This window comes from Perognathus longimembris, chromosome 1 (assembly GCF_023159225.1).
Source record: "Perognathus longimembris pacificus isolate PPM17 chromosome 1, ASM2315922v1, whole genome shotgun sequence".
Taxonomy (NCBI): Eukaryota; Metazoa; Chordata; class Mammalia; order Rodentia; family Heteromyidae; genus Perognathus; species Perognathus longimembris.
Window position 1 is genome coordinate 39,711,383 of NC_063161.1, and position 26,618 is coordinate 39,738,000.

The 26,618-nt window shown below is 43.1% G+C and overlaps 1 protein-coding gene across 2 annotated transcripts in view; it reads right to left on the reverse strand.

Annotated features, from left to right (window-relative positions):
- LOC125361674 (TBC1 domain family member 30) overlaps positions 1-9,891 on the reverse strand; it is a 39,545-nt gene extending 29,654 nt beyond the window's left edge. For both annotated transcript variants that reach the window (XM_048360262.1, XM_048360254.1), the window contains exons 1-4: positions 9,723-9,891; positions 5,806-5,867; positions 4,769-4,834; positions 1,696-1,821 (exon numbers count right to left, since the gene is read on the reverse strand). In XM_048360262.1, the coding sequence (XP_048216219.1) occupies positions 1,696-1,821; positions 4,769-4,834; positions 5,806-5,867; positions 9,723-9,891 (423 nt within the window). The remainder of the gene's footprint in view (positions 1-1,695; positions 1,822-4,768; positions 4,835-5,805; positions 5,868-9,722) is intronic.
- Positions 9,892-26,618: the final 16,727 nt, after the last annotated feature.

Here is a 26,618-nt window from a genome sequence, read left to right on the forward strand (position 1 = left end):
ACTTCTTAAATTTTACATCTGTCATCTATAAAAAATAGATCATTTCAACACATGTATGATAGTTGATATTATTCCTTTGTACAAAACATGCTATAATATTTAGCTAGCAAAATTCTAATATTCCATGAAATCAAAATAGCAAAATATACAATCTTCTGGGCACTGGTATCTCCCACCTGTAATCCTAACTATTCAGGATGCTGAGATCTGAGGATCAAGGTATGAAGTAAGCCTAAACAGACAAATCAGAGACACTCTTTTCTCCAATTAAAGCAGCAAAAATCCAGAAGCAGAGCTATTGCTTAAATGGTAGAACTCTAGACTTGAGCAGAAATAGCCAAGCAGGAGTATCATATCCTGAGTTCGAGCCCCAGTACAAGAAGAAAGAAGAAAGAAGAGGGGGAGGAGGAAGAAGAGGAAGAGGAAGAGGAAGAGGAAGAAGAAGAAGAAGAAGAAGAAGAAGAAGAAGAAGAAGAAGAAGAAGAAGAAGAAGAAGAAGAAGAAGAAGAAATCTGTATTATGAAGAGAAAACTCATCCTATCAAAACTGCTTTATCAATTTGTATAAGAAGGACAGAAACATTTGTTGTGCTATAATATGTAATAAGGCCACCATCTATATCTTAAAGCAGTAATCACCAAATGTCGTTTTCAGGAGCTAAAGTCATTTCTCTTCCAACATTTCTCCAACATAGCATTTATTTCAATGAGAAAGTAAAAGATCCTCTTAATAACATGACTGTTATTGAGCATTGTCTTAATTCACAAGGTAAACATAGGAAAATATTTCAAATATGAAATACTTGTGTCTTTGAAATGTATTCTGAAATTACAAATTAACACTTGAAATGTGGATAATGCATAGGTTTGGGGTATACAAAGTAGAATGCCACTTTTTTGTAGCTCTTGTCTGAAATAGACCAAGTTAGATCAATCAGGCTACAGCTCTTTTTAGTACCTCCTTCTTTAAAAAAAAAAATAACAAAAAAGTATATTCAACTATGCAAATCACCAGACACCTTGTGAAGTCAAATAAAATTCAGATGAAACAACCTTCCTTTTAAAAATCGCAGCTTAGCATCACACTGTAAGACATGCCTATGAAATCAAAACCCATGTGCCAGCGCTTATATAAGAGGATTATTTTGGTATCAAATGGAATCAGCATCCTTGGCTTTTAGCACCAGGCTCTAGTCAACTGAAATAATCCATGTATGCAAACCACAGCTGCCTCCACAGCTGGCTTGAGCCAGAACCATCTGGTCTAAAGTAGATTCCCTCAGTCTACCAGCTACCTCTGTCAATTAACAGTAATATTATCAAAGACTTTGATATGAGCCAAATAATTCTAGTATGAAATAGACTTAACTTCACATCTTTCACACTTTTATGTAAGACTCCAGTTAGCAACACTGACCCATACTAACAAGAAAAAAAGGAATCCAGTCTCCTATCATGTAAGGAAGATAGACTGAATCTGAAAAGGAGCTTATTTACGAGCATTTTCTTTTTACTGACAACATTTAAATGTATGAAGACAGGTAATCCTGTTGATTAATGAAACGAGAAGGCAGAACATGTACAGACATGGAGAATGTAATACGGAAGAAATCATCTGATCTCCTCTATCTAGGAAACATTTGGCTCTGAGTCTTTTTCTAACATTAGAATAATAGGCCAAGTTTAGGGGCATTACCTTGACAATCTGAATTCCCATACAATCATCATCAGGATTACTCCTTTCATTGAAAGTGAAACGCATTGTTTTGTCCCAGTCAATGGCAATACTGTGCAAATAATGATCTGCCAGGGTCAACCAAACCTAAAATATTAGATGGGAATTAGAAAAGTAGAATAAGTCATTTCAAAATCAGCTCTTGTATTCAGCAAGAGAATAGGAACTGTCCCTAGACACAGCTTGTTACATAGGATCTACCCACAAAAAAAAAATTTGCTGTACTAAACTTCACCCATTAGAGCTCTTCATTTATTCATTTAATAAACATTTGTTATGGTCCTACTAGGTGCTGAGTAATAATCCAAGCACTGGAGAGTCCATTCAGAAAACAAACCACTTTTAATTCAAATTTCTAATTTTTTAATTCAAATTCAATTTTTTAATTAAAAAAAATTGTTTCAGTTCACCAACCTGTATAGTCCTATATGCTTGTTTTCCTTGACCCTGGATTCTTCTCTACACTTAAGTGAGAGCCACATGGACATTTGTGGTGAATGGGGTTTGTTTTTGTTACCATGTACCTCTCTGTCTTTAAATCATCCCTTCCCACATACAGAACTCTAACAGATGGGCTCCCATAATGAATAACTTTCTTTTTAAGAGTCACTGGATATTTTTACTCATTTATTTTACCCCAAGGGGAAAAAATCTGTTTCTGAAAAATGTATTTCATTATGCTATTTTAATATTTATTTTGAGAAACCTACAATGTTCCAATTCTAGGAGTATTAAGACTACATTTATAAATGTATCTCCTAAGAATGCATTTCAACTTGAACATGGTTGTACCAGGAAAAGCATCGATTACTATCTCTAACCAGACTACTAAGCACTAGAATTTTATGTCCAAATGCCCAATAGCACCCCAATTATACATACACAATAGATACACTGCCCCCATCTATGTTAGCAGTAATTATACCTTTCTAGTCACTCCCACCAAAACCTTAAAGTCATCCTTAAGATGACGCTTACAGAATCTTCTCATATCTATATCCATTAGGAATTCATGTCAAGCTCAGCTTTTACAGTATACCTAGACTCTGATCCTTCTCTCCATCTCCACTACCAAAACCTGAGCAGTCTCTTGCTTCAATTATTTTAAGGCTCTTACTGTTTCCTTCCTTCTGTCCTTGCCTCTCACATTTTTAAGCAGTAGCCAGAATAGCAGGCCACTCTCATTCTCAAAACCTTCCTGTGCTTCCCATCCCACATTGAGCAAAAAGCTCTAGTCCTCGTATAGCCAAGAAGGACCTTCATGATCTAATCTCCCATTGCTTTCTCTGCCCTCTGTTCTAGTCCCCCAGCCTCCTCTTTTGTTTGAACATTCCTGAATGGATAAATTGGGGTATATTAGCTTTGGCAAGTCACTCTGCCTGGCATGATTCCCCCCAGGTAGATATATGGCTGACTTTCTCACCTTCTTTGAGGTCCTCCTCAATTGTTACATTCTATTTAAACCACTGACTTCTCAAAAGAAGATGTAAGAATTGCCAGTAAACACATGAGGAAATGCTCAACATCCATGGCCATAAAGGAAATGCAAATCAAAACAACACTGAGATTCTCTCTCACCCCAGTAGATGGATCAGCATCAAGAATTCAAACAATAACAAATGCTGGTGGGGAAGGGAGAAAGAAACCCTATTACACTGATGCTGGGAATGTAAACTATTATGTCCACACTGGAAGGCGATTTCGGGAATCCTCAAAAAACTAAACACAGGGGGCTGGGAATATGGCCTAGTGGCAAGAGTGCTTGCCTCATATACATAAAGCCCTAAGTTCGATTCCTCAGCACCACATATATAGAAAAAGCCAGAAGTGGTGCTGTGGCTCAAGATGGCAGAGTGCTAGTCTTGAGCAAAAAGAAGCCAGGGACAGTGCTCAGGCCCTGAGTTCAAGCCTCAGGACTGGCAAAAAATAAACCACCACAACAACAAAAAACCAACCTAAACATAGAAGTACTCTATGATCTGGCCCCACCACTCTTGGGCATCTATTGAGAGCATTGCAAAGTCAATATTTCTTAGACATTTGCATATACATGTTCATTGCTGAACTATTCACAATAGCCAAGTAATGGCAATAGTCCAGATGCCCTACAACAGATGAGTGGATTCATAAAATGTGGTACTCATATACAATAGAATTGCACTCATCCATTAGAAATAATAACATTATGTCACTCACACAGAAATGGACAAACCTAGAACAAATCATGTTAAATGAAACACACCATGCTCAAAAAGGCAAATGTTGTATTTTTCTCTCTCCTATGTGGAAGCTAGATGTAAAATACACCAAGGCATGGTAACATACACAGGGCCTGTTGCATTTACACACAAATGAAATGATTACAGGAGGGTATACTTAGGGGAAGAATCCAGAGGCATAACTCCTCTGAACAGCTAAAGTACTGCTTATCAAAACAAATACCAGGAAAAGGAAACAGGTTTTGGCTTTTGGGGGGAGGGGCAAAGTAGGAGCACAGAAATGGAGGAAGGTGAACAAATGAAGTGATTATATTCCATATATGCCATGTAAAAAATAAACAATGTCACCTGTGGGTAGGGATGAAAGAAAGAAATTGGAGAGCATGAAGGAAAGGGTGACATTGTCAAGAAGCATTGTACTCATAACCTTATTTACAGAATTTCAATCCTTTTGTACAACTACTTAATAATAACAACAGAAAGTTAGGACCTTACTCCTGATTCCCTCACACTTTTATTTTCATACTCTGCTTTATTTTTATGCATGGTAATGACTATTATCTGACATGTTTTACACATCTTATTTATAAGCTCCATGAGGACAAAAACTGTATCTGTTACCTCTGCTGCATCCCTGGTGTATGTATAGAAGAGTACCTGGCATAGAACAGATAATCAATAAGTACTGACTGTGTGCATGAATAATGAAGAGATGAGTACCAAATTACTAATCAACAATATAATTTTTATCACTGCAGATGTCTTAAAGGCCAGTGGTGATCTTTCTGTATTGTAGCGCTATGAATCCATCTTACCTTTCGCCTCCATTCCTTTGGTATCCCTGTTGATAGTCTGGCAACTGCCTTGAGAGCATCATACCACTAGAAACAAAGAAGAAATACCAGGAAAGTAATAATATTGACTGAGTGAGCACTTTTCAACCTTTGTTTCATCCTGACATCTGTGGAGCATGATTAAAAAACAAACAAACACAACAAACTAGTAGAACTACACTAAGCTGTGTTCAATAGAAGTAATCACCAGGGAGCTATGACTGCCCCTCTCTTAGATACCCTAAAAACATCTGTCACCTGATTGCAGGATATACCTATTAGTTGAGCAGCCGGTTCAAGAACTAAAACATGGACTATCATGACGCTATTCAGGTACTTTATAAATTTTTTCACACTGATATTTATAAGGAGTGAAAAGCTGGGTACTGGTGGCTTATGCCTGTAAACCTGCTACTCAGGAGGCTGAGATCTGAAGATCAAGGCTCAAAGCCAGCTGTGGCAGGAAAAGTCTGTGAAACTCTTATCTCCAATTAACCACCAGAAAACCAGAAGTGGTGCTGTGGCTCAGAATGGTAGAGCACTAGCCTTGAATGAAAATGCTCAGGGATAACACCTAGGCCCTGAGTTCAAATCCCGTGACTGACAAAAAAGTGAAAAATTTTCATTGCAAGTATAAACCCAGATGACCTATAGCTTCAAAAGTTATTTTATTTGATGGCTGGGGATATGGCCTAGTGGCAAGAGTGCCTGCCTCGGATACATGAGGCCCTGGGTTTGATTCCCCAGCACCCACATATACAGAAAACAGCCAGAAGCAGCGCTGTGGCTCAAGTGGCAGAGTACTAGCCTTGAGCAAAAAGAAGCCAGGGACAGTGCTCAGGCCCTGAGTCCAAGGCCCAGGACTGGCCAAAAAAAAAAAAAGTTATTTTATTTGAAACTGAAAAACAAAAATTCTGACCTTATGCATATCAAAGTTTGTATTAATATTCTCATTTTGAGAATATATGCCAGTGTCAATATTCCAAAACAGGGGTATACTCAAAGTCAAAAATAATTACCTGCTGAAACCCATTTTGACCTAAGGATGGCTCAAGAGTGAACTTCAATTTTGTATCAACTCCTAAAAGAAAAATACATAAAGCTACTGTTATTTTTAGAAACTATAATGAGTTATATCAAAAATAAAAACAAAAACTTGTTTCTACTGAGTTGCCATAAGAATATTAACCATATATTTTGTCCATCTTATTAAAAGTATATCAATTAGTAAAATGAGACAATGCCCCATTGAATAGAATGGAGCTTATCATATAGAACGGTGATGCCCACAGCTGCCTAGAGTAGCACAAAAACAGAAACAAGAGATGTGAGCACTTTTCGGGGTGGAAGGCACACAGACCTCACGTCTGGCTTTGGTTCCAAGGCTCAGGTGACCCATCTTGGCCTCAATTCCCTTGTCTATAAGATGAGGATAACAATGACTATATCAAAGGATTGCTGTGATGACTAAGTCTCCTCACATGAGTAATATTTATAAAATATAGAAACAGGAATCTCTAACAAAAATATTGTTTTTCTAGGACACTTCCACTAGATCTAGACTATTAAGTAAACTTCGATGAAATGTCTGTCAAAAAAAAAAACAACCCGGGCTGGGGAGATAGCCTAGTGGCAAGAGTACCTGCCTCAGATACAGGAGGCCCTACGTTCGATTCCCCAGCACCACATATACAGAAAAATGGCCAGAAGCGGCGCTGTGGCTCAAGTGGCAGAGTGATAGCCTTGAGCGGGAAGAAGCCAGGGACAGTGCTCAGGCCCTGAGTCCAAGGCCCAGGACTGGCCAAAAAAAAAAAAAAAAAAAAACAAACAACCCCACAAAATGAAATCAGGCACCAGTGGATCATGCCTGTAATCCTAGCTACACAGGAGGATGATATCTGAGGGTTATAATTCAGCCCAGGCAGAAAAGTCTGTGAGACTCTTATCTCCAATAAACTACTCAGAAAAAGCCAGAAGTTGTGGCACTATGGTTCAAGTAGTTGAGCCCCAGCCTTGAGCACAAAGGGGGAGGCTCAGTGACAGTGTCCAGGGCACAAAGAGGCTCAATGATAGTGTCCAGGCCCAGAGTTCAAGCCCCAGGACTAGCAAAAAAAAAAAAAAAAAAAAAAAAAAAAAAAAAGAACAACAACAAAAACAAACAAAAAACACAAAATGTCATGGTGCTATGACTCTAACACAAAGGTAGATGCCTGCTTGGCATGAACAAGGCCTAAGTTAGAGCTTTAGCACTGAAAAATTAAACTGTGTGTGGGTTTTTATTTTAAATTCTGTCTTGACAGACTTACTCATTAATGATAAAAATGTGCATTTTTTACAAGTATGCCTATTAAATTCTATGCTACAACTTAAAATAGAACTGAACTCAGTCCTGAGCAACTACCACTTTAGACTTCTTAAACTCAAACCTGGAGTCTATAGAAGAGAAGTAAATAAACAGAAAACAATACAAAGACTATATAGCTCAATACTTATTCTGGGCCCTTCCTCAGAATTCCATACTAGAATTATGTGTTGTTATTGAGGTGAAAACACAAAAATTCTTACTCCTGTTTCAATTCTATAAAAATATAGTCAAATCTGAAAATGCTATATGTTCTTTTTTCTATAATTTCAAAATCAATGAGATGACATTTAAGTTGCCTTTTGAAATGACATTACAAGTTCAACGATCAAGAAATAACATTATCAGCAATTGTCAATTTTACAAATTGCAAACATCAAATAATGATAGTATTGCCTCTAAGATGTTAATTGCAGAGTAGGCATATTGGAAACCTCTATACACCTTCCCCTGCTTAGGGAATGATATAGACAGGAACAATCCCATAAAATAACAATAATAGTAATACACTGGAAGGGAGCAATAAAGGAGGGAGGGAAGGAAGGAGGGAGGGAGGGAGGAGGAGGGAGGGCAGAGGGAGGGAGGAAGGAAGGAAAGGAGGAAAGAAAGGAGAAATAGGAAAAAAAGGAGGAATAGGAAAAGAAGGAGAGAGGGAGGGAGAGAGGGAGGGAGGGAGGGAGGGAGGGAGGGAGGGAGGGAGGGAGGGAGGGAGGGAGGGAGGGAAAGATGTGTCAATTTTGCCCAAGCCTTTGACAGTATTCAAATGCTCCTCTTAATGCTCTGAAGAGTGCTGCAGGATATGCATATCCTAGATTTCTAAAGTCAAGATATGGAGAAAATCTCAGGCTTGCAATCAGTGCCTTGATATTTATTTTGGAAGCCTCAGGGTTAAAACCATACTATGTCTAGACAGATTATTTTGTTCTCCCAAGGAATATTAAGTCCCCCACTGGTTCTCATCTCTGTTGACATGATCTGAATGAAGTCCTGCCCCAGTGGTTATACAACGGCGCCTCCAGCCCTGGAGAATGATTTAAGGCACTCAGAAACAGATTTTGTTGTGCGGGTGCTGTCCAGGCTCTGGGTGCTGAACGGATTCGCCCATAATCATGACGTCTGCTTTATTGCTTACAACAAAGACCAGGAAAGTCGGTCTGGCTCTGACTTTTTCCTGCCACCCGGCCACCACCGAGTTCCCACTATGTTTGACCAAATGAACTCCAATGACTTTTTCAGAGAACCGGCTGGGAGTCACGGGATTGTCACCCCTTGCTGAAACCCAGCTGGGGCTCAGTTAACTAAAACCACAACTATTCTCTCTGGATCAAAACCGAATTAGAGGTTTTAAGGTGGAACCGGATCATTCGCTGCCTGCACACAGACGCTCAAATCCGGTCATTTTCACCCCCTTTTCTTCTAACTGAATAAGAGAGAAGGTTTATGTTTCATCTGATAATCGCAGCTGTTCCGGATTCAGAAATACGAAACACTTTTTAACGTGGGAAGGAGATTAAAAAGAAAAAGGGGGGGGGGGAGAGAAGGTAAAAGACGACGGTGAACAATACTACAATCTCTGCAACGAGACACTTCCGTGGGGAGAAAAACAAAGAAACCACGAGGCTCGGAAAGGCAGCGGTGCATTCCACTCCGTGGGGACCCAGTGCCTGGGCAGTTTCCATAGCCAGGTGACAGCAGCTCCCCAAAGACGCAGGGGGGGGGGGCGCAAGGGCAGGGGGAGGGGGCTGGCAGTGGAGATGACCCCACAGCCTGGAGCCCAGCGGGAGTCACCTGCACGAAGAGTGCGGGCTCCCTCAGCGCTCGCTCTGGGCCAGCAATCTCTGCGCCCAGGCGCACCCTCCGAGCTCTCCCGGGGGAGGATGGGGAGGGTGCCGGGTGGTAGAGCTGGAGTTCTGCAGCCGGGAGAAGCTGGGATGTGTAAACACCGGGGCGATGGCAGGAAGGGCCTATTTTAGCACGACCAGGCACACTCCAGGATTTACCCATGGAAAGGATCGCGAGCCTGCTCCCCACCCCATACACAAATTAGAGACTCCGGGACAGCTGACCTGGGCATTCAAGCCACGGGGACTCAATCTGTCCTTCCTGGGCGCTGCCTACACACCTACACACACACACACACACATATACACACACACACACACACTCCCCATCTGTGGTTCAGCCCGGTGCCTTTCACCCATCCACACACCTCTTTCAAGGTCTGGCTTCCTTAGGAGCCCAGGATACAATCGGTGGCATGGCTTCTGTTTGTGCAGGCAGCCGCCCGCACTTCCCCACCAGGCACCCCAGGCTGAGCGCTGTTTAGGCCGCGGGTTGGGGGGGTCCTCAGGCGGGCGCCAGGCGCGGCGGCCGGTTCTCCGTGCCACTGGAGGCCGCTGCGCCCCCCCATCCAGGCCCTGATCTGCGCGATGACCTCCCAGGCCGACCCAGCCCAGAGGGCACACGGAGCGAAGAGGTGCAGAGACCTTGAGGTACCTAGGCGGAGCCCAGCAGCCCGGGCTCCCGGCGCCACGCGCCTCTCCAGCACCCCATCCACACCGCCCCAGCGCTCACCCGGTTCCAGGGTGCAGAGCAGCCGGGGCGCCGTCCTGGAAATGCAGCTCCGTTTCTTGAGCACATTGCTCAGGATGGTGCCCACACCGCCGCCGCCACCGCCGCCGCCCTGCCGTTTCAGGCATCGTCCCCCGCGCCTCAGCGAGCCGCTCAGCTTGTCCTGCCGCATCCGACAGCACCCGGGCTCCGGCGCGGGCCCCGGCCACCTCGGTCCCCGGCTGCCCCGCGGGCGTTATGGCTTCGCAGGCTGGGATCGCTACGTCCCAGGGGTTGATGGTCCCTCCTGAGCAGCGAGAGTGCGAGGGGACGCTCGAGGGTCCAGGGGACATGCGAGGCACCAGGGGAGCCGCCAAGCACGGGGAGGCGGGCGGGCATCTGCAGTGCGGAGCCCGCACGGCTGGGGCTAGAGAGGGCTTGGGGCGGGGAGGAGGGCGGGGAGGAGCGCGCTGGAGACCAAGGCGGCGCCTCCACCCCCAATCTCAGCATCACTGTGCGCAGGCCAGCGGCCAGGGCCTTGAAGCCAGGAACTGGGGAGCAGAGGGAGCCTGACATTCAGCAGAAATCAAATACATAGGCGGAGATTTCTGTGCTTCTTCTAGGAGGAGAAAGGACTGAAGAGGTCTCCAAAGGGATCAAGCCTCAGCAAACTGCAAGAGCTCACCTCAGCTGAGCAGCCTGGGAAAAGGTCAGCCCGCTGCAGGATCGGCCTAGCAGGGCAGCCCAAACTAGCAGATGGTGAAGCACAGCTTCATCCCAAATTGAGTTGATTTCTTTCCTGGCAGCTTAGAGGGATAGAATGCACATCTAAAAGAACAATCTGTGGCTGTTTCTCGGGGCGGGGTGCGGGGGGGAATGGACTTCTATTAAAGTGTTACTGTTTTTACCCTTTAAAATGTTTTACCCTTCTTATGTTTAAGGGTTTACTCATCTCTCAGGAACATCTCCAGAGCTGAACTATTATTAAGCTTGTAATGCTAGATCTCAAGAGGCTGAGATTTGAGGATCGTGGTTCGAATGCAGTCCAAGCAGGAAACTCTGTGAAACTTGTCTCAAATTATCCACCAGAAAAGTCAGAAGTGGAGCTTTGGCTACAGTGCTAACCTTGAACAAAAAAAGCAGTGCCCAGGCTCTGAGTTCAAGTCCCAGCACTAGCACAAAGAGGGGAAGGGATGAGGGGAGGGGATGAGGAAGAGGGAGAAGGAGAGGGGAAAAGTCAGGAATTCCATACACTCTTGGTGGGAATATGAATATAGTGTAACCACTATGGAAATCCGTATGGAGAATCTTTTCAAAAGAACTTGTGATCCTGCCATAACACCCCATAGATTGAAAGCCCATGAAGATACTTGCACACCCATGCTTACTGCAGCACTATTCACAACAGCAGAGCAATAACAATGAATAAAGAAAATGTCTGGCCAGATGCCCTGTGGCTCAAGCCTGTAATTCTAGCTACTCAGGAGGCTGAGATCTGAGGATCACAATTCAAAGCCAGCCCCAGAAGAAAAATCAATGAGACTCTTATCTCTAATTACAACCACAGACTTGAAAGTGGAGCTGTGGCTCAAAGTAGTAGAGCACTAGCCTTGAGCAAAAGGAGCTCAAAGACAGTGCCCAGGCCCTGAGTCCAAGTCTCAGGACTGGCAAAAAAAAAAAAAAAAAGGAAATGTGGTCTAGCTGGGGTTATGGCTCAAATAGTAGAGGGCCAGACTAGCAAATTCCAGACCCTCAGTTGAATGGGGAGAGGAAGAATAGAAAGAACATGGCCTATACAGTGTAAACACTCATGAAGAATGAGATTATGGCATTGGCAGGAAAATGGATGGAACTGGTGATCATCATGTTGAATGAAATAAGCCAGACTCAGATAGATGGTATTGCATTTTCTCTCACATATGAAATCTAGATTGAAATTTCATGGGGAAAAACAAAAACAAGAAAGTAGAAGGAACTTTTGAGAAAAGGAAGGGACCCCTGGGAGGAAAAGGGGGGACAAGGAGAATGACAGGGTGATATACCCAAAGTGCTTTATATACAAGGCATATATATATGAAAATGTCACAGTTGAGCCCATTATTTTGTACAATAATAATGGAAGTGAAGCCAGGCATAGATGGCTCATGCCTGTAATCCCAGCTACTTAGAAGGCTGAGAATGGGAGGGTCAAGGCTTATGGCCAATTTGGGCAGAAGTTTTCAAGATTCCTTCTGAAGGCAGAGATGGTGTCTTCTCTATGTCTATCACCCCATGCTATATGAGAGGTTGACACTGAAGGCTCTTGCTTCCAGACCAGCCCAGGCAGAAACGTGCACAAGATTCCATCTCAAGGGAAAGAAGCTGGACACAATGGCATGAGCCTATCATTCCAGCAACAACAGAAAGCATAACGTAGCTCTATCCTGGTGGAAGCAAGCCCCTGTGCAGAAAGCAAAATTCTATCTCCAAAATAACCAGTGAAATACAGAAGTTGAGGCATGGTAGCATGCCTGCCTAGCAAGCTCAAGGCTCTAAGTGCAAACCTCACTATTGCCAGAAAAAAAAGGTTATTTAAAGAAAGTGAATTAAATACATTTATCTATCAACTAGGAAAAAAATGAAAAAGTCCTTCTTAAGATATAATTGAATATTTACCATAACAATAAGTCGGGGCCAAGTGTAGTGGTACATTTTTGCCATTGGAGCTTCCTGGGAGGAAGACATGTAGAGGATGCTGGTTTAGAGGCCAAGCTGAGCAAAAAGCACAAACTCATCAAAAAATAAATAAAACAAAAAGATATGGGGGTGTGACTCAACTGGTAGTACAACCTAGCAAGCATAAAGCCCTGAATTCAAACCCTGGAACAGCCAAGTAGGGGAATAAAAGGGAAGAAGGGGGGTGGGTAGGGGATATAAGGGTATTTGTGTTTGCTATGTCAAAAAAAAAAGGAAAAGAAAAAAATGGAAGTTCAATAAGCCAAAATTTAATTTTTAAAATGTATGGGAAGGAAAAAGGGTAGAGACAGAAATGGAAAGCTGGCACTTCTTTGGATTTGCCCTATGTAGTTTTTACTCTGGGATAGCATGTTATATTAACAATATTAATACAATTTTAGAAGCAGACTAAATACTGAAAGTTAATTGAATATCCCATTGATAATATTAGAATACAGAAAATGTAATTCTGTTGATCCAGAATGCAATATTATGTTATACTACATTAACAATAATATATACTCCAAAGAAGCAAAATTGCAAAGAAATCTTAATTTCATTCAACAGGAATATTGTAATTATAATATTTATATTTTAACTCATACACCATAAGGTCAAATAAATACACAGTTACACTTATGTTGTTTGTTTTCAGTGAAACAGAAAATACAAGTGTATCAGCAAAAATTTATTTTCTTTAAAATACAACAATAAGTTTAAAGACCATTATATAAACTTGTAGTTTTGCTTCTCAAAAATAAATATAGGGCTGGGGATATGGCCTAGTGGCAAGAGTGCTTGCCTCATATACATGAGGCCCTGGGTTCGATTCCCCAGCACCACATATACATAAAATGGCCAGAAGTGGCGCGTGGCTCAAGTGGCAGAGTGCTAGCCTTGAGCAAGAAGAAGCCAGGGACAGTGCTCAGGCCCTGAGTCCAAGCCCCAGGACTGGCCAAAAAAAAATATATATATAGCAATAAGTCAATTCATGAGGATGGGCAACTCAGCAACATTGAGCACTTCACAGCACTCCCCACTAACACAAGACAAGCTTTTTTTGAGCAGTGATTGACTGCAGGACTGAGCTAGGAAAAGCACAAGGTGAGACTGAACCATCTGATGAACTCAGAAAGGAAGTGCTCTAAGATCAATGGGGTCATGTGTAAAGGACACAGAGCCACATAAACAGGCTCCTGTTGGTCAAAGATGAATCCATTCAAATATCAAAATCAATAACTGCAGTTTCACTGAAAAAATATTGTTTGGGTTTTATTTTGTTTCATTGGCAGTACTGGGAACTAAATGCAAGGCCTCAGCCAGGTGCTGGTAACTCACGCCTATAATCCTAGCTACTCAGGAGGCTGAGAGCTGAGGATTGCCATTAGAAGCCAGCCCAGGCAGAAAAGTCTATGAGACTCTTATCTCCAATTAACTACCAGAAGACCAGAAGTGGTCCTGTAGCTCAAAGTGGTAGAGCTCAGGGATAGCACCCAGACCCTGTATTCAAATCCCATGACCAACAAATAAATAAATGAGTAAATAAATAAATTTAGAACCTTATGCTAGTGTTTTTGAGTCATGCCCTCAATCTCTTTGCTATTACTTTGTGTTTCAGATAGGGTCCCTCCCTTTCCCCCAGATCAGCTCCAGACCACAATCCTCTTACCTTCACCTTCTGAGTAGCTGGGAACATGAGTGTGTACAAACATGACCAGCTTGTTTGGACCTAGAGTTTCACTAACGTTTTACCAGACAAGGCTGGCCTCAAACACCGACCCTTTGTCTCTACTTCCCTGGATGGCTGGAATGACAGATGTAAGCCACCATGCTTAGCTTGTTTCTCAGACATTTCTACCTCCTGAGTAGCTGTGGCTTTTTTTAAAAAAAATGCTTTCATAATGTTATTCTGAATAAGCCAAGAAAGGTTGTCATTTCTACAAGTCCGCCAAGCTTATCTGGAATCAGTACATTTGGGATCTTATGACTAGCCCCCAGAAATGGAGAATTGTGTCAGAAATGGTAAAACTCTAAGAATGAAATGTACAAAAATATCTGCTGAAATGAGGTCTGTTATCTGCAAGAGAGTGCCAGAATGATATAGGAGATAGGAGCTATTCAGTCATAGCTGCCTGACTGAGGCCTCACAGTAAAAGATGAAGTTGGTGTTCAATCTAGTCATCTACAATAGACTGCCTTAAGAGTCCCCTAAACTTCTAAACTTCTTCACCAAGGCCAGGTCCAGAAATCTATCCCTCATCACCCTGATGCTTTTTGGTATGGGTGCAAATGCATTATTTCTTTAACTTCCTCCACCTCCTCTTCCTTTTCCTCCTTCTCTTCCTTCCTTTCTCCTCTCTCTTTTTGTGCAAGTACTAAGGGCTAGAACTCAGTGCCTGGGACCTGTCTTTTAGCTTTGTCTACTCAAAGCTGGCCCTGTACCCACTTAAGCCACAGCTCTACTTCCAGCTTCTGGATGGTTATTTGGAGATGAGAATCTTAAAGAGTTTCCTGCCTGAACTGACTTCAAACAGTGAATCCTCAGATTCCAGCCCCCTAATCAGCTAGGATATCAGGTGTGAACCACCAGTGCCCAGCTCCCACTATTTCTTTTTTTTTTTTTTTTTTTTTGGCCAGTCCTGGGCCTTGGACTCAGGGCCTGAGCACTGTCCCTGGCTTCTTCCCGCTCAAGGCTAGCACTCCGCCACTTGAGCCACAGCGCCGCTTCTGGCCGTTTTCTGTATATGTGGTGCTGGGGAATCGAACCTAGGGCCTCGTGTATCCGAGGCAGGCACTCTTGCCACTAGGCTATATCCCCAGCCCCCACTATTTCTTAATAGTGTAAATTAATTGCACAAAGGGGTTTCACTGTGATATCTGTGTATATGCACATAATATACGTGGGTCAAAGCCACCCCCTTAATACTAGTCTTTCTTAACCCCTCCTCCTTTCTCCATTGACTGTTTCAGACTGTCTCAGCTCCATCAATGACAACAGGAAGAGGTCTGAGACTTGCCTTTGGCCAGTGTTTTTGAGGCCTGAGGACTGAAGATGCTGGTGAACACCCAAAATCAGAGGGTTGAGGACTGGCAGAAGCTGGAAACTGCAGAACAGCAGTTCCTGCATGTATCATCTTGTTTTTATAGATCTGCTCTGCAAAAATCTTAAGGCACTTTGTGTTCTCTTTGAACAAGAAGGCTATTCACACTCAAGGTCTCGAACTGGGCTAGCAGGAGAGGCAGGTCACCACCCCAGAGATGGAGCCAAGGGCTCTGCCCCACAACACTGCTGTGGAGAGAACAGCCAGCCCCACCCTAGCCCAGGGCTGCATCACACCTGCCACTCAAACCATGCACCCCTTTGCCTTTCACATCTTGCTTCCCCAGCAATCCTCTGTGACCATTGGGTTTCCCACACACTGCCCCAGAGGAGAGAACATACTGAGCAGCTAACAGCAGTCTCTACCCCTGAGTTTTCCAGATGATCTGAGAGCTGAGGAGATCCAATGCCTGGATGGCTGTAGCTGGTCTAGACCATGGGCTGTCATCTGCCAAGTTGCTCAGATCTGTCCTGGCTGACCAGCACCATCTCTGAGATCTAAAACTTTCTTGGCAACTCTTCTTGAGTTCCAATGCTTTCATTTAGTAGCAAAGGAGCTTGTTTACTTTCAAAAGGACCATTCCACTTCATCTCTTTCAGACTTATTGCAAGGAAAAACCAGACTGTTGAAATAATAACGTTTAAAAAAAAACAAAAACACTCCCTTGAAAAACCTTCCCATTCCAAAACTGCATTAAAGTTGAAACAAATTCTTTTAATGATTCTACAATTATGGCAATGAGTAGTGAAGGAATTAAACAATATTTTGTTTACATTGGAGAGGGAAGCCAGAACTGCCAACTTGTACAGCAAACAGATAATTAAACGAATACAAAAATACAATGCTTGCAAAGCAGCCAGGGCATAAGTCTCGGATTATATTTATTATGTGACTCATAGTTTCTTATTTCATGTCTGGGATATTGTTTTTCAAAAGCAAAAGATATCATCTAAAGTCAATGTACAGAGGGCATCTGCCAGGGAGGACTCTGTTGGCGCTTCTCAGAAGGTGGACCATTCACCACTACCCTCTACCCATCAAGTGGTCTTTGCTAACCAGACTACCAATGAATTCATGTGTGAACAACTCAGACACAGGCACCATCGAAGCAGTTCTAATGAAACTGAACAGGGGGAAAGAAAGGCTTGTGGTCCCCTTCACACTAGATAAGACTGTTCCTTGTAGTAAAATGAAGGCTTTGAAAATGTCCAAGTCAGCTGGGCGCCGTGGTTCACACCTGTAATCCTAGCTACTCAGGAGGCTGAGATTTGAGGACAGCAGTTCAAAGCCAGCCGGGGCAGGAGACTGTGGGAGTCTTATCTCCAATGAGCTACTCAGAAAAAGCCAGAAGTGGTGCTGTGTGGCTCAAGTGAGAGAGCTCTGACCTTGAACAAAAGAAGATTAGGTACAGTGTCCAGGCCCTAAGTTCAAGCAAAAAAAAAGAAAGAAAGAAAGAAAGAAAGTCCAAGTCAAAGCTCACAGGACTTCCACAAAGCTGCATGCTCCCCAGCAAAGCAGAGAATTATGGAGTATTCTGTATGCCCTGCATCATCAAGCCTGTGAGCTGAGAACATGGCTTCCTTAAGAGCAAAGTATTTCCTTTCATGGGAATCAGGCAAAGGAGGAAAAGAAAGCTCAACATAAAAAATACTAGCTATGTCCCAAGGGTTTCAAAGATAGAACTCAGATCTGAGACTTTTCTGATTCCCTATTGCTATTTTTGTTTGACAGCAAAGTCTTAAAAAAAAAAAAAAAAAGGCCTACGTGCTTATCTTCAGGGACTGAGCAGAACTGACGTAATAATTACCAAGAGAAAAGCTTGGGGCCTCTGTTGTGAGGAGTGGGAAAGCCCACAAGGAGCCACCTGCTCTGGGGCAGAGGGCCTGGGGCTCAGACAGCTGCCTGCCAAGGGCTGCACACTTCCCAAACACTTGCACCATTCTGAGCACCATCTCTGTGGGTAAGAAGGGACTTTAGGGGCATTCAGAATGCCATCCCCTATCCAGTAAGATAGGAATATGTTTTCCACTACTGCTAACTGGATGGGAGGGCTCTGACAATTCAAAAACTGCTATTTCCTTCTCTTTTCTTCTCATAGCTTTTCAGGGCTGGGGGGGGAGATTGTTTGGGCTTTTTAGCTGTATTTTTTGTCTTTTTTTTTTTTTTACACTGGGGATCAAACTCAGAACACTGTACTTACTAGGCAGTCAGCTACATCCCAGCCTTGTTGTTTGTTTTTGTGCTAGTACTGGGACTTGAATGCAAGGCCTTGCATTCTCACTCAGCTTTTCTGGTCAAGGTTGGCATGCCACCACTTGAGCCACTTCTCTAGTCTGGCATTTGGCTGGTTAAAAGTGACATTTCCATATATCTTATAATACCTGCTATAGATTAGATCTTAGAGCCCCTTATGGGCTCAAATGTTAAAGACCTGGTCTCTAGCTTGGCACTACTGAGTGGGAGCACAACCTTTAAGAAGTGAGGCTGGGTATGGTGGCTTACTCCTACAATCCCAGCTAACTGAAAGAGAGGGAGAGAAGAAAGAGGGGGAAAGGGGGAGAAAGAGGGAGAGAGAGGGAGAGATGAGAGAGACAGAGAGAGAGACAGAGAAAGATCAGAATGATCTGAATTGGAGGCTAGCCTAGGGAAAAAATTAACAAGATCCATCCTTGATAAAATAAGATGGGTGAGGTCCATGCCTGTAATCACAGCTACACCAGAGGCACAGATAGAAGTATTAAGTAAGGTCTGAGGTTGGCCCCAAGTTCTTATCTGTAAAATAATGAAAGTTAAAGGGGCTGGGATATAGCTCAAGTGATAGACCACATGTCTCACGAGCCTAAGACCCTGAGTTCAAACCTTAGTTGTTGTTTTTTAAAAAGTGAGGACTAATGGGAGGTCTTCAGGTCATTGGTCCTTTCCTGTTCCTCTTTTCTCTGTGGCTTGTGATGCATTTATAGGGTGCATGGTTTTTGCTCCACCAATTTCTCCCCCCAGGATGTGTCCCTCAAAGCATTCAGCCAACTGACCAAGGCCTGGAACCTCAAAACTCTAAGCTAAAATAAACATACATGTTAGCTCAGGAACTTTGGTGTGGCAATGGAAAGCTTACTTAGCCAGTATCTGTGGCCAGTTCCCTTGAAAGGTTGACATTTTCCTCAAACCTATGTAATAGTTGAGCTTCAGCTGAATGCCGGGGGCTCATACCTATAATCCTAGCTGCTTAAAGAATAGGAGGATAGAGGTTCAAGGCAAGTCTGGGCAGAAAAGTTCACAAGACTCCTTCTCAACTGACAGCTAGTCACTGAGACCTGTGCCTATTATCCTAGCTGAAGGAGAAGCTAATATCAGAAGGATTTGGGCTCCTGAACAGCCTGAATAGAAAACCCACAGAGACTTCATCTCATTGGGATAAGCTGGGCATGGTGCTGTACACCTGTCATCCCAACTATGATGGACACTTACAGACAGATTATGGTCCATGTGCTTACCTGAGCTGACCTTATTTCAAAGATAGCCAGCCTTAAAAAAAAAAAAAAAAGAGGCACAATTAAATTACACAGTGCCTGCCTCGCAGTCACAAGCCCCTGAACACAAATCCCAGTACCACTGAAAAGCAAAAAATATAAAGTAGTCTTACTAAGTAGCTCCTCCAACTCATTACCCCAAACAGCCCACGCACTGTGAGCTCATAGTGACGAACAACAGGAGCATTTTTCCCTGGTGAAAGAGACACACAGGCAAGGCAGCAGGGAGAAACTGAGGGGGAAGGAAAAGACTTTTCAGTCATCTAACACATCACATTACGTACATGGAACGTTTTACTTTCTTTTTATATGAACTTGTCCTCTCAGTCATAAAAACAATTTCTCTGTGTCAGTGCAAGCATCCTTGAAGACAATCAGATGTGGCTTTCATAGTCTGTGAAATTCAGAGACAGGGCTGTCAATGAAGAGATAAGCCCTGAAATTCCAAGGGTAAACTGATTAAGCCCATTGGTTCTACCTCCTGAGGGCCATCTACTCTATTAGGGTGAATCATTCATTAATGATTTTTACAAACAAAGCCACTCCCAACATCCCACCCCGGCCAACTATGGATGAAGGGTTTTAAGGGGAAAAAAATCAATTACATTCACACATAGAAATTTCAAAATTAAAAAATATATGTAATACATGTATTTAATTCCTAATTGGAAGGATATTTTCCTTTGTGAGTCCCATACTAGAAATGTCCTTAAAATCTCTGCAGCCAGATTTACATAACCACAGATACATCATTAACCAGAGATATTAGACATTATGTTGTTCTTCTCCACCCGTTTTTCTCTGGGATATTTTCATACCTCAAGAAACTGACTGAAGTTGATTCAGGATTTAAAAAATGAGTTTCTTTTATTCAAGGCTTCTGAGGACCAAAACAGTACTTGGATTGGGGATCTGTGTTTAGATTTTTAAATATTTGCATAAATATCACATCCTGTAGAAAAGACCCAAGCCTAAGTATAAAATTCAATTTTGTTTCACGTATACCATATATACCTAACTTTAATTCATTGGATATGAATTTTCACTGTACCTGGGTTTGGACTGGGACCTCGCCCATGAAGCCATATGCTGTCTGCCACCTGTGGCAATGTTGTGTCATTGCTCAAAATGTTTTGAACTTGGGAACACTTCAAGTATGCTCAACACATACTTGAGTGGGAAGCTCAAGGTCAGGGCAAGCTTATGATCAAGTTTAGGCCAGCCATACCAAAACATCTATTTATTTTTATTTATTCATTCACTCATGAAATCAACACTTACTGAGTCATTGCAATGGCAAAGGCTCTGGCAAAGTCCTAAGAGCAGTGCAACTAGGAGCCATCGTGTTGTAAGTGCTGGGACTCACAGAGGCATGGCAGAGAAGAGGGGTCACTGACCACACTGAATACCTCCAGATACCATAATCTGACCTGAGAAGTAATGCATGTTCAATTCTGTCCGGTTAAAAAATTACCTCTGGCCAGGTGCTGGTGGCTCACATCTCTACTCAGGAGGCTGAGATCTGAGGATCTGTTCAAAGCCAGCCCTGGCAGGAAAGTTTGTGAGATTTTTATCCCCAATTAACCAGTCCTGGGGCTTGAACTCAGGGATTGGGCACTGTCCCTGAGCTTCTTTTGCTCAAGGCTAGCGCTCTCCTACTTGAGCCACTTGAGCACCACTTCTGGTTTTTTCTGTGTATGTGGTACTGAGGAATCAAACCCAGGACTTCATGCATGCAAGGTAAGCACTCTACCATGAAGCCACATTCCCAGCCCAGCAAATGTCTTTTTAATTCTATCTGAACTACACAAAAAAGACCAGAATGGCACTCAGAAATCATTTGGTGTAAATCAAATGCACAACTCTTGGGGGAAGAGAGGCAGGGGGATGGGGAGGGGAATGAGGGAGGAGGTAACAAGTAGAACAAGAAATGTACTCACTGCCTTTCATATGAATCTGTAACCCCTCTGAATCACACTTTGACAATAAAGAAAAAAATTAAGCCCCCCCCCCGAAAAAAAAGACCAGAATGGGACTCTCTGCTGGTTTAAAAATGGCGCCTGCCCTAATACCTATGTTCCAGCTGCTCTGCTTCCCACCCCCACACCTCATTCATCAGAGCCCTTACATTATTTATACACACACTTTTTCTTTTCAATAAATCATAGCCTTCTTTGAATACAGAGACCAGTTCTTCATCACTTCATCCTGCCCACCCCCGCCTGCAGCCAGCATGGGACTCTGTACCCAGGTGACTCAAAAGACCAACAAAACCCTAAATCCCTCATGTCAAGAAGAGAGCCATGCCTTCCCACTCATTAAAAAATTGTTTTGTTCAATTACAAGGGAAATAAGCAAATGTGCTGACAGACAGTTATGCTAACATTTGTACCATGTACGAAACTCCACAAACATTATTCTTGACAAGGTTCCAAAAATAGGCACCACTCAGATACCCTGTGTGGGCTCCACTCATGAGGTGAAAATACTTCTGTAATTCTGGGTAGGAGAGAAATCAGTAGCTAAAAAGTAGAGATGCTAAAAATCAGTCACCTCGTTTGAAAGCTGCTACCACTGTTCCGGAGCAATGCACATTCAGGGACTGATCTCTGCTTCCTTACTCAGAAAATGGGATGACCGGCCAGGCATTCGTGGCTCCTGCCTGTCAGGCTAGCTACTCAGAAGCCTGAGATCTGAGGATCACTGTTCAAAGCCATCCTGGGCAGGAAAGTCCATGAGACTCTTATCTCCAATCAGCCACCAAAAAGCTGGAAATAGAGCTGTGGCTCAAGTGTTGGAGCACTAACCTTGAGCAAATAAAGTCCAGGGACAATGCCTAGGCCCCGAGTTCAAGAATCAGTATAGGTACACACACACATTCACAAAGCAGAAACTTCAACCAAGTCAGTCCAGCTATGTATACCCTTCTAACACCACTGGAATGGAATATGGCTCAAGGCCTTAAGTAGGCACCATGGCAAGACAGACAGGCACGAATCCTGGCACCCAGAGGACACTTCTAGTGGGCTCAGAGCTCACTTTTCTACATCAATCAACCTGCCCATACTTCAGCCAAGATTTTTAAAAAATTGCCACCTTCAACTTTCCCAAGAAGCTACATAAATGATTTGCCTCTAAAAATAGTTTTCCAAGTGCAAAAACAGAAGCAGGAAGCTCAGTTTGCTGAGAAAGCCAAAATGAAGACCTGCTCCTGGGAGCAAAGGCACTGACGACACAGAAGCATTTCCGCGCGCCTGGGAGCAGCTGGCAATCACTATGTCCCACAATCAAGGCAGCTCCCAGGATGACGAGTCAAGCTTGCCCTCGGGTTTAAAAAAAAAAAAAAAAAGTTTTTCAAATTCTTTCACTATTACAATGACTAAGAAAAAAAAATGTCATGAACCAAGTAGGATGTGGAAACTTTGATAACGTGAACAACACGTGCTGTAAGCAGACACTTAGGTCACAAAATTCAGCTTCTAACGTTATTGAAAATGAGCTTGAGGCAAATGTTTGCTTTGCCTCCCCCTCCTGCCCAAGCTTATCCTGGCAAGAGGGAACTGCACAGAGCAAGGTTACAGACAGGGTTCACCTGCACCTTCAGGGAGAGAACATTAGCTTAGGCCAGTGATGTGTGCTACCTCATCAGCTCTGAAGCCTTCTGAATTCCTAACATGAGGATTGAGTTAGAAAACAGAGAAAGAAGAGCCAAGTCCTGCGTGCTGGTGGCTCACACTTGTAATTCTAGCTACTCAGGAGGCTGAGATCTGAGAATCACAGTTTTAAGCCAGCCTGAGCAGGAAACCCATGATACTCGTATCTCTGATTAAATAACCCCCCAAAAAGCACACGTCTTGAGGGAAAAAAAGCTCAGGAATGAACACTGCCCAGGCTCTGAGTGTTAGACTCCATTTACTAACACTGAGTTCAAGCCCCAGCAATCAATCAATCAATAAATCAATAAATAAATAAATAAAACTAAAGCAAAAGTGGCTGAACGTAAAGCACAGGCCCTGAGTTCAAACCCCAATACATACAAGGAAAAGAAAAAGAAAGGGCCAGGAATGTGGCTTAGCAGTAGAGTGTGTGCCTAGCATGCATGAAGACCTGGGTTCTTTCCTCAGCACCACATAAACTGAAAAAAACGTAAGTGGGGCTATGGCTCAAGTGGTAGAGTGCTAGCCTTGAGCAAGAAAGATCCAGGGACAGTGCTCAGACCCTGAGTTCAAGCCCCAGGACTGGCAAAACAGAGAAAGAAAGAGAGAGAGAGAGAGAGAGAGAGAGAGAGAGAGAGAGAGAGAGAAAAAAAGCAGATTAGTAGAATCTAAAGGAAAAATCATCATGGAATAGGAAAGAAAGTTAAATAGCATTTGTAAACAATATTGTCTAAGAGTCCATTCAATTGCAGAGCTAGCCATTTCCTATTTTCTTCTATGATTTGTGTGAAAAGCTCTGCACAGCATCATGCTGGGTTTTCTGGAGAATGCAGAGAGGCTGGAGGTAGAACTGAAGTAGAATGAGGAACATGGGGGGAAAAGATGGTACAGCAAGAACAGAGCTAGCATGAATTCAGGAGAGCCAGGCTCAGAGATCTGGGAAACAATGTGATCTCCAAATGCACAATGCCCCCCCCCCCCCCCCGCAACCCACCAGCTCAACTCCTGCAGCATTACTCTGTTTGGCTGCTCTGCTCACCTGCCCTTCCAGCTGTAGGCTCCAAGCAGGAGTTACATGCCATCATTCAAATATTCACACATTGCTTTTGCCTCCTGGATAGTTCCTATACTGACAATCTGCAACCTCTGCATGCTCATTGCTATTCTGAGAACTCAACTGACATCTCATTCTCCCATCACAGAGACTGAGGGTTGCATCCCTTCTATCTTTTGTGAATGAGTTTAGGATAACTGAGACAGAAAATGCTCAAGAAAGGTCCACAGATGTGGAATGAAAAAGACCCGGCCCAAAGAAAGTCAAGTTACATGGAGAAAACCAGGAAATAAATGCTATACCCCTTTCCAACTAGTTTCTATTGTACTAGGAATTGAGCTCAATGCCTCCTACTTGCAAGGTGGGCTCTCTACCTTGGTTATTTTCTAAATAGGGTCTCTTTATGCCTTGGCCCAGCTGGGCTACAATCCTCCTACTGTGCTTCACCCAAGCAGCTGGGATTACAGGCTGGAGCATCCATGACAGATTTCCAACTAGTATTTAATTACACAACAGATTCTAAAGCCTGTGTAATATGATAAAACAGGAAGAAAAAAGAAAGAAAAGAAAAGAAAGGGCTGGAGATATGGCCTAGTGGCAAGAGTGCTTGCCTCCTATACATGAGGCCCTGGGTTCAATTCCCCAGCACCACATATACAGAAAATGGCCAGAGGGGGCGCTGTGGCTCAAGTGGCAGAGTGCTAGCCTTGAGCAAAAAGAAGCCAGGGACAGTGCTCAGGACCTGAGTCCAAGGCCCAGGACTGGCAAAAAAAGAAAAGAAAAGAAAATGATACAGGAAGAAAAAAGAACGAAAGAAAACAAAAGAAAATGGTAAGGATCATAGACACAAGTTGTGGGAAGAATGCCAGATCCTGGATGAGGGAAAGGAACCAGCTTGCCCTCTGCTGGCCACATTAGGTAGTGTCAGTGCGGTGTGATAAAGAAGACCCTTTGTAATCCCAACTGGAAGTGGATATCCAGACAGACAAAAATGATGTTGCCTGAAATCACTTTTTTTTTTTTTTGGCAAGTCCTGGGCTTTGGACTCAGGGCCTGAGCACTGTCCTGGCTTCTATTTGCTCAAGGCTAGCACTCTGCCACTTGAGCCACAGCACCATTTCTGGCCATTTTTTATATATGTGGTGCTGGGGAATTGAACCCAGGGCTTCATGTATTTGAGCCAAGCACTCTTGCCCCTAGGCCATATTTCCAGCCATGAAATAACTTTTTTAAAAAGTGCTGTGGGGGCTGGGGATATAGCCTAGTGGCAAGAGTGCCTGCCTCGGATACATGAGGCCCTAGGTTCGATTCCCCAGCACCACATATACAGAAAACGGCCAGAAGCGGCGCTGTGGCTCAAGTGGCAGAGTGCTAGCCTTGAGCGGGAAGAAGCCAGGGACAGTGCTCAGGCCCTGAGTCCAAGGCCCAGGACTGGCAAAAAAAAAAAAAAAAAAAAAAAAAAAAAAGTGCTGTGGGCTTCTTTTCAGATCTGCACTAGAAGTTCCTTGCAACTACTGAAGAGACTATTTGCACGAAATAAGTCTAATGTGAACTACATTGACTTGTAATCTAATAAAATAAATCACTTTTCAGTATGGTATTTTAAAGGAAAGAGATACAGATTTACAAGTACACTGGATTAGTTAGCCAAAAAAGTCTCTATGTTATTTTTAAAAAATCTATGACATGATCTACAGCTCCATGAAAACTCAGAGTTTTGCATATCTCTTTCCTATGGTTACACATACGCATGTATGAGCACATTAAAGTGCCATATGTCCTATGACATTTTACAAATGAACTAAAGGAGAGCAATAATAAGCTATGCATGGGATATTCATTTATTAGAAGCTATTCTTTTCAGGGCTGGGGATATGGCCTAGTGGCAAGAGCACTTGCCTCGTATACTTGAAGCCCTGGGTTCGATTCCCCAGCACCACATATACAGAAAATGGCCAGAAGTGGCACTGTGACTCAAGTTGGCAGAGTGCTAGCCTTGAGCAAAAAGAAGCCAGGGACAGTGCTCAGGCCCTGAGTCCAAGGCCCAGGACTGGCAAAAAAAAAAAAAAAAAAAGAAGCTATTCTTTTCAAATGTGAGACATCAAAATATGTTGCTACACATGGATGTAGTTTACAAGAGGATGATAGAGAAATAAATAAGTGCTTTTGTTAGGGGAAAAAATATGTTGCTATACACAACTCATCACAAGCATCTACTTGCTTGTGCTAGCACCAGAAAACAAATATATTATTGATGAATGACATAGGATTCATTGAAAGTAAAAAATTAAAAAAAAATAAAACACTTGGGAGAATTGCAAATATCTGGCACCCACTCGACTCTGGGCTGCTTTCTCTGCCTGGAATGCCTCACCCCACTACCCCCTTCCCTTCTGCCTCCAACACATTTTGATCATTTTTTCCTAATCCCACTCCTTTGACCTGCTCCCTGTGGGCCCCATGGATTTTGATGTTTTCCGCTTTGCTGCCACAAAGCTGACTTTCACTTACACCATCCATCCAACCATGTCTGCATGTCATATGATCAACTGAAACACCCAAAGGAGGAGTAAACTTGCAAGTTGTTGGGAAAGAGTAAGTGATCCTTTACAAAAGACTAAAACAAAGTTATGAAGTCTCTAATCATGATGACTCAACATCTCCTCAAAGAATCAAAACGTCAATTAGTCTCAAATGTGAGAAACCTCAGCATCCTTCATAACTGTCTCCAAAAGACAAGTAGACAAAGGATGGCAGAAGGGCAATCGCCAACCTTCCCACAGAAGTGTGGCATAACAGTAAATCTCAGAGCCAGGCAATATTCCAGTTGTTGTACACACTTTAACTCAATAATTCTCAGAAAGACT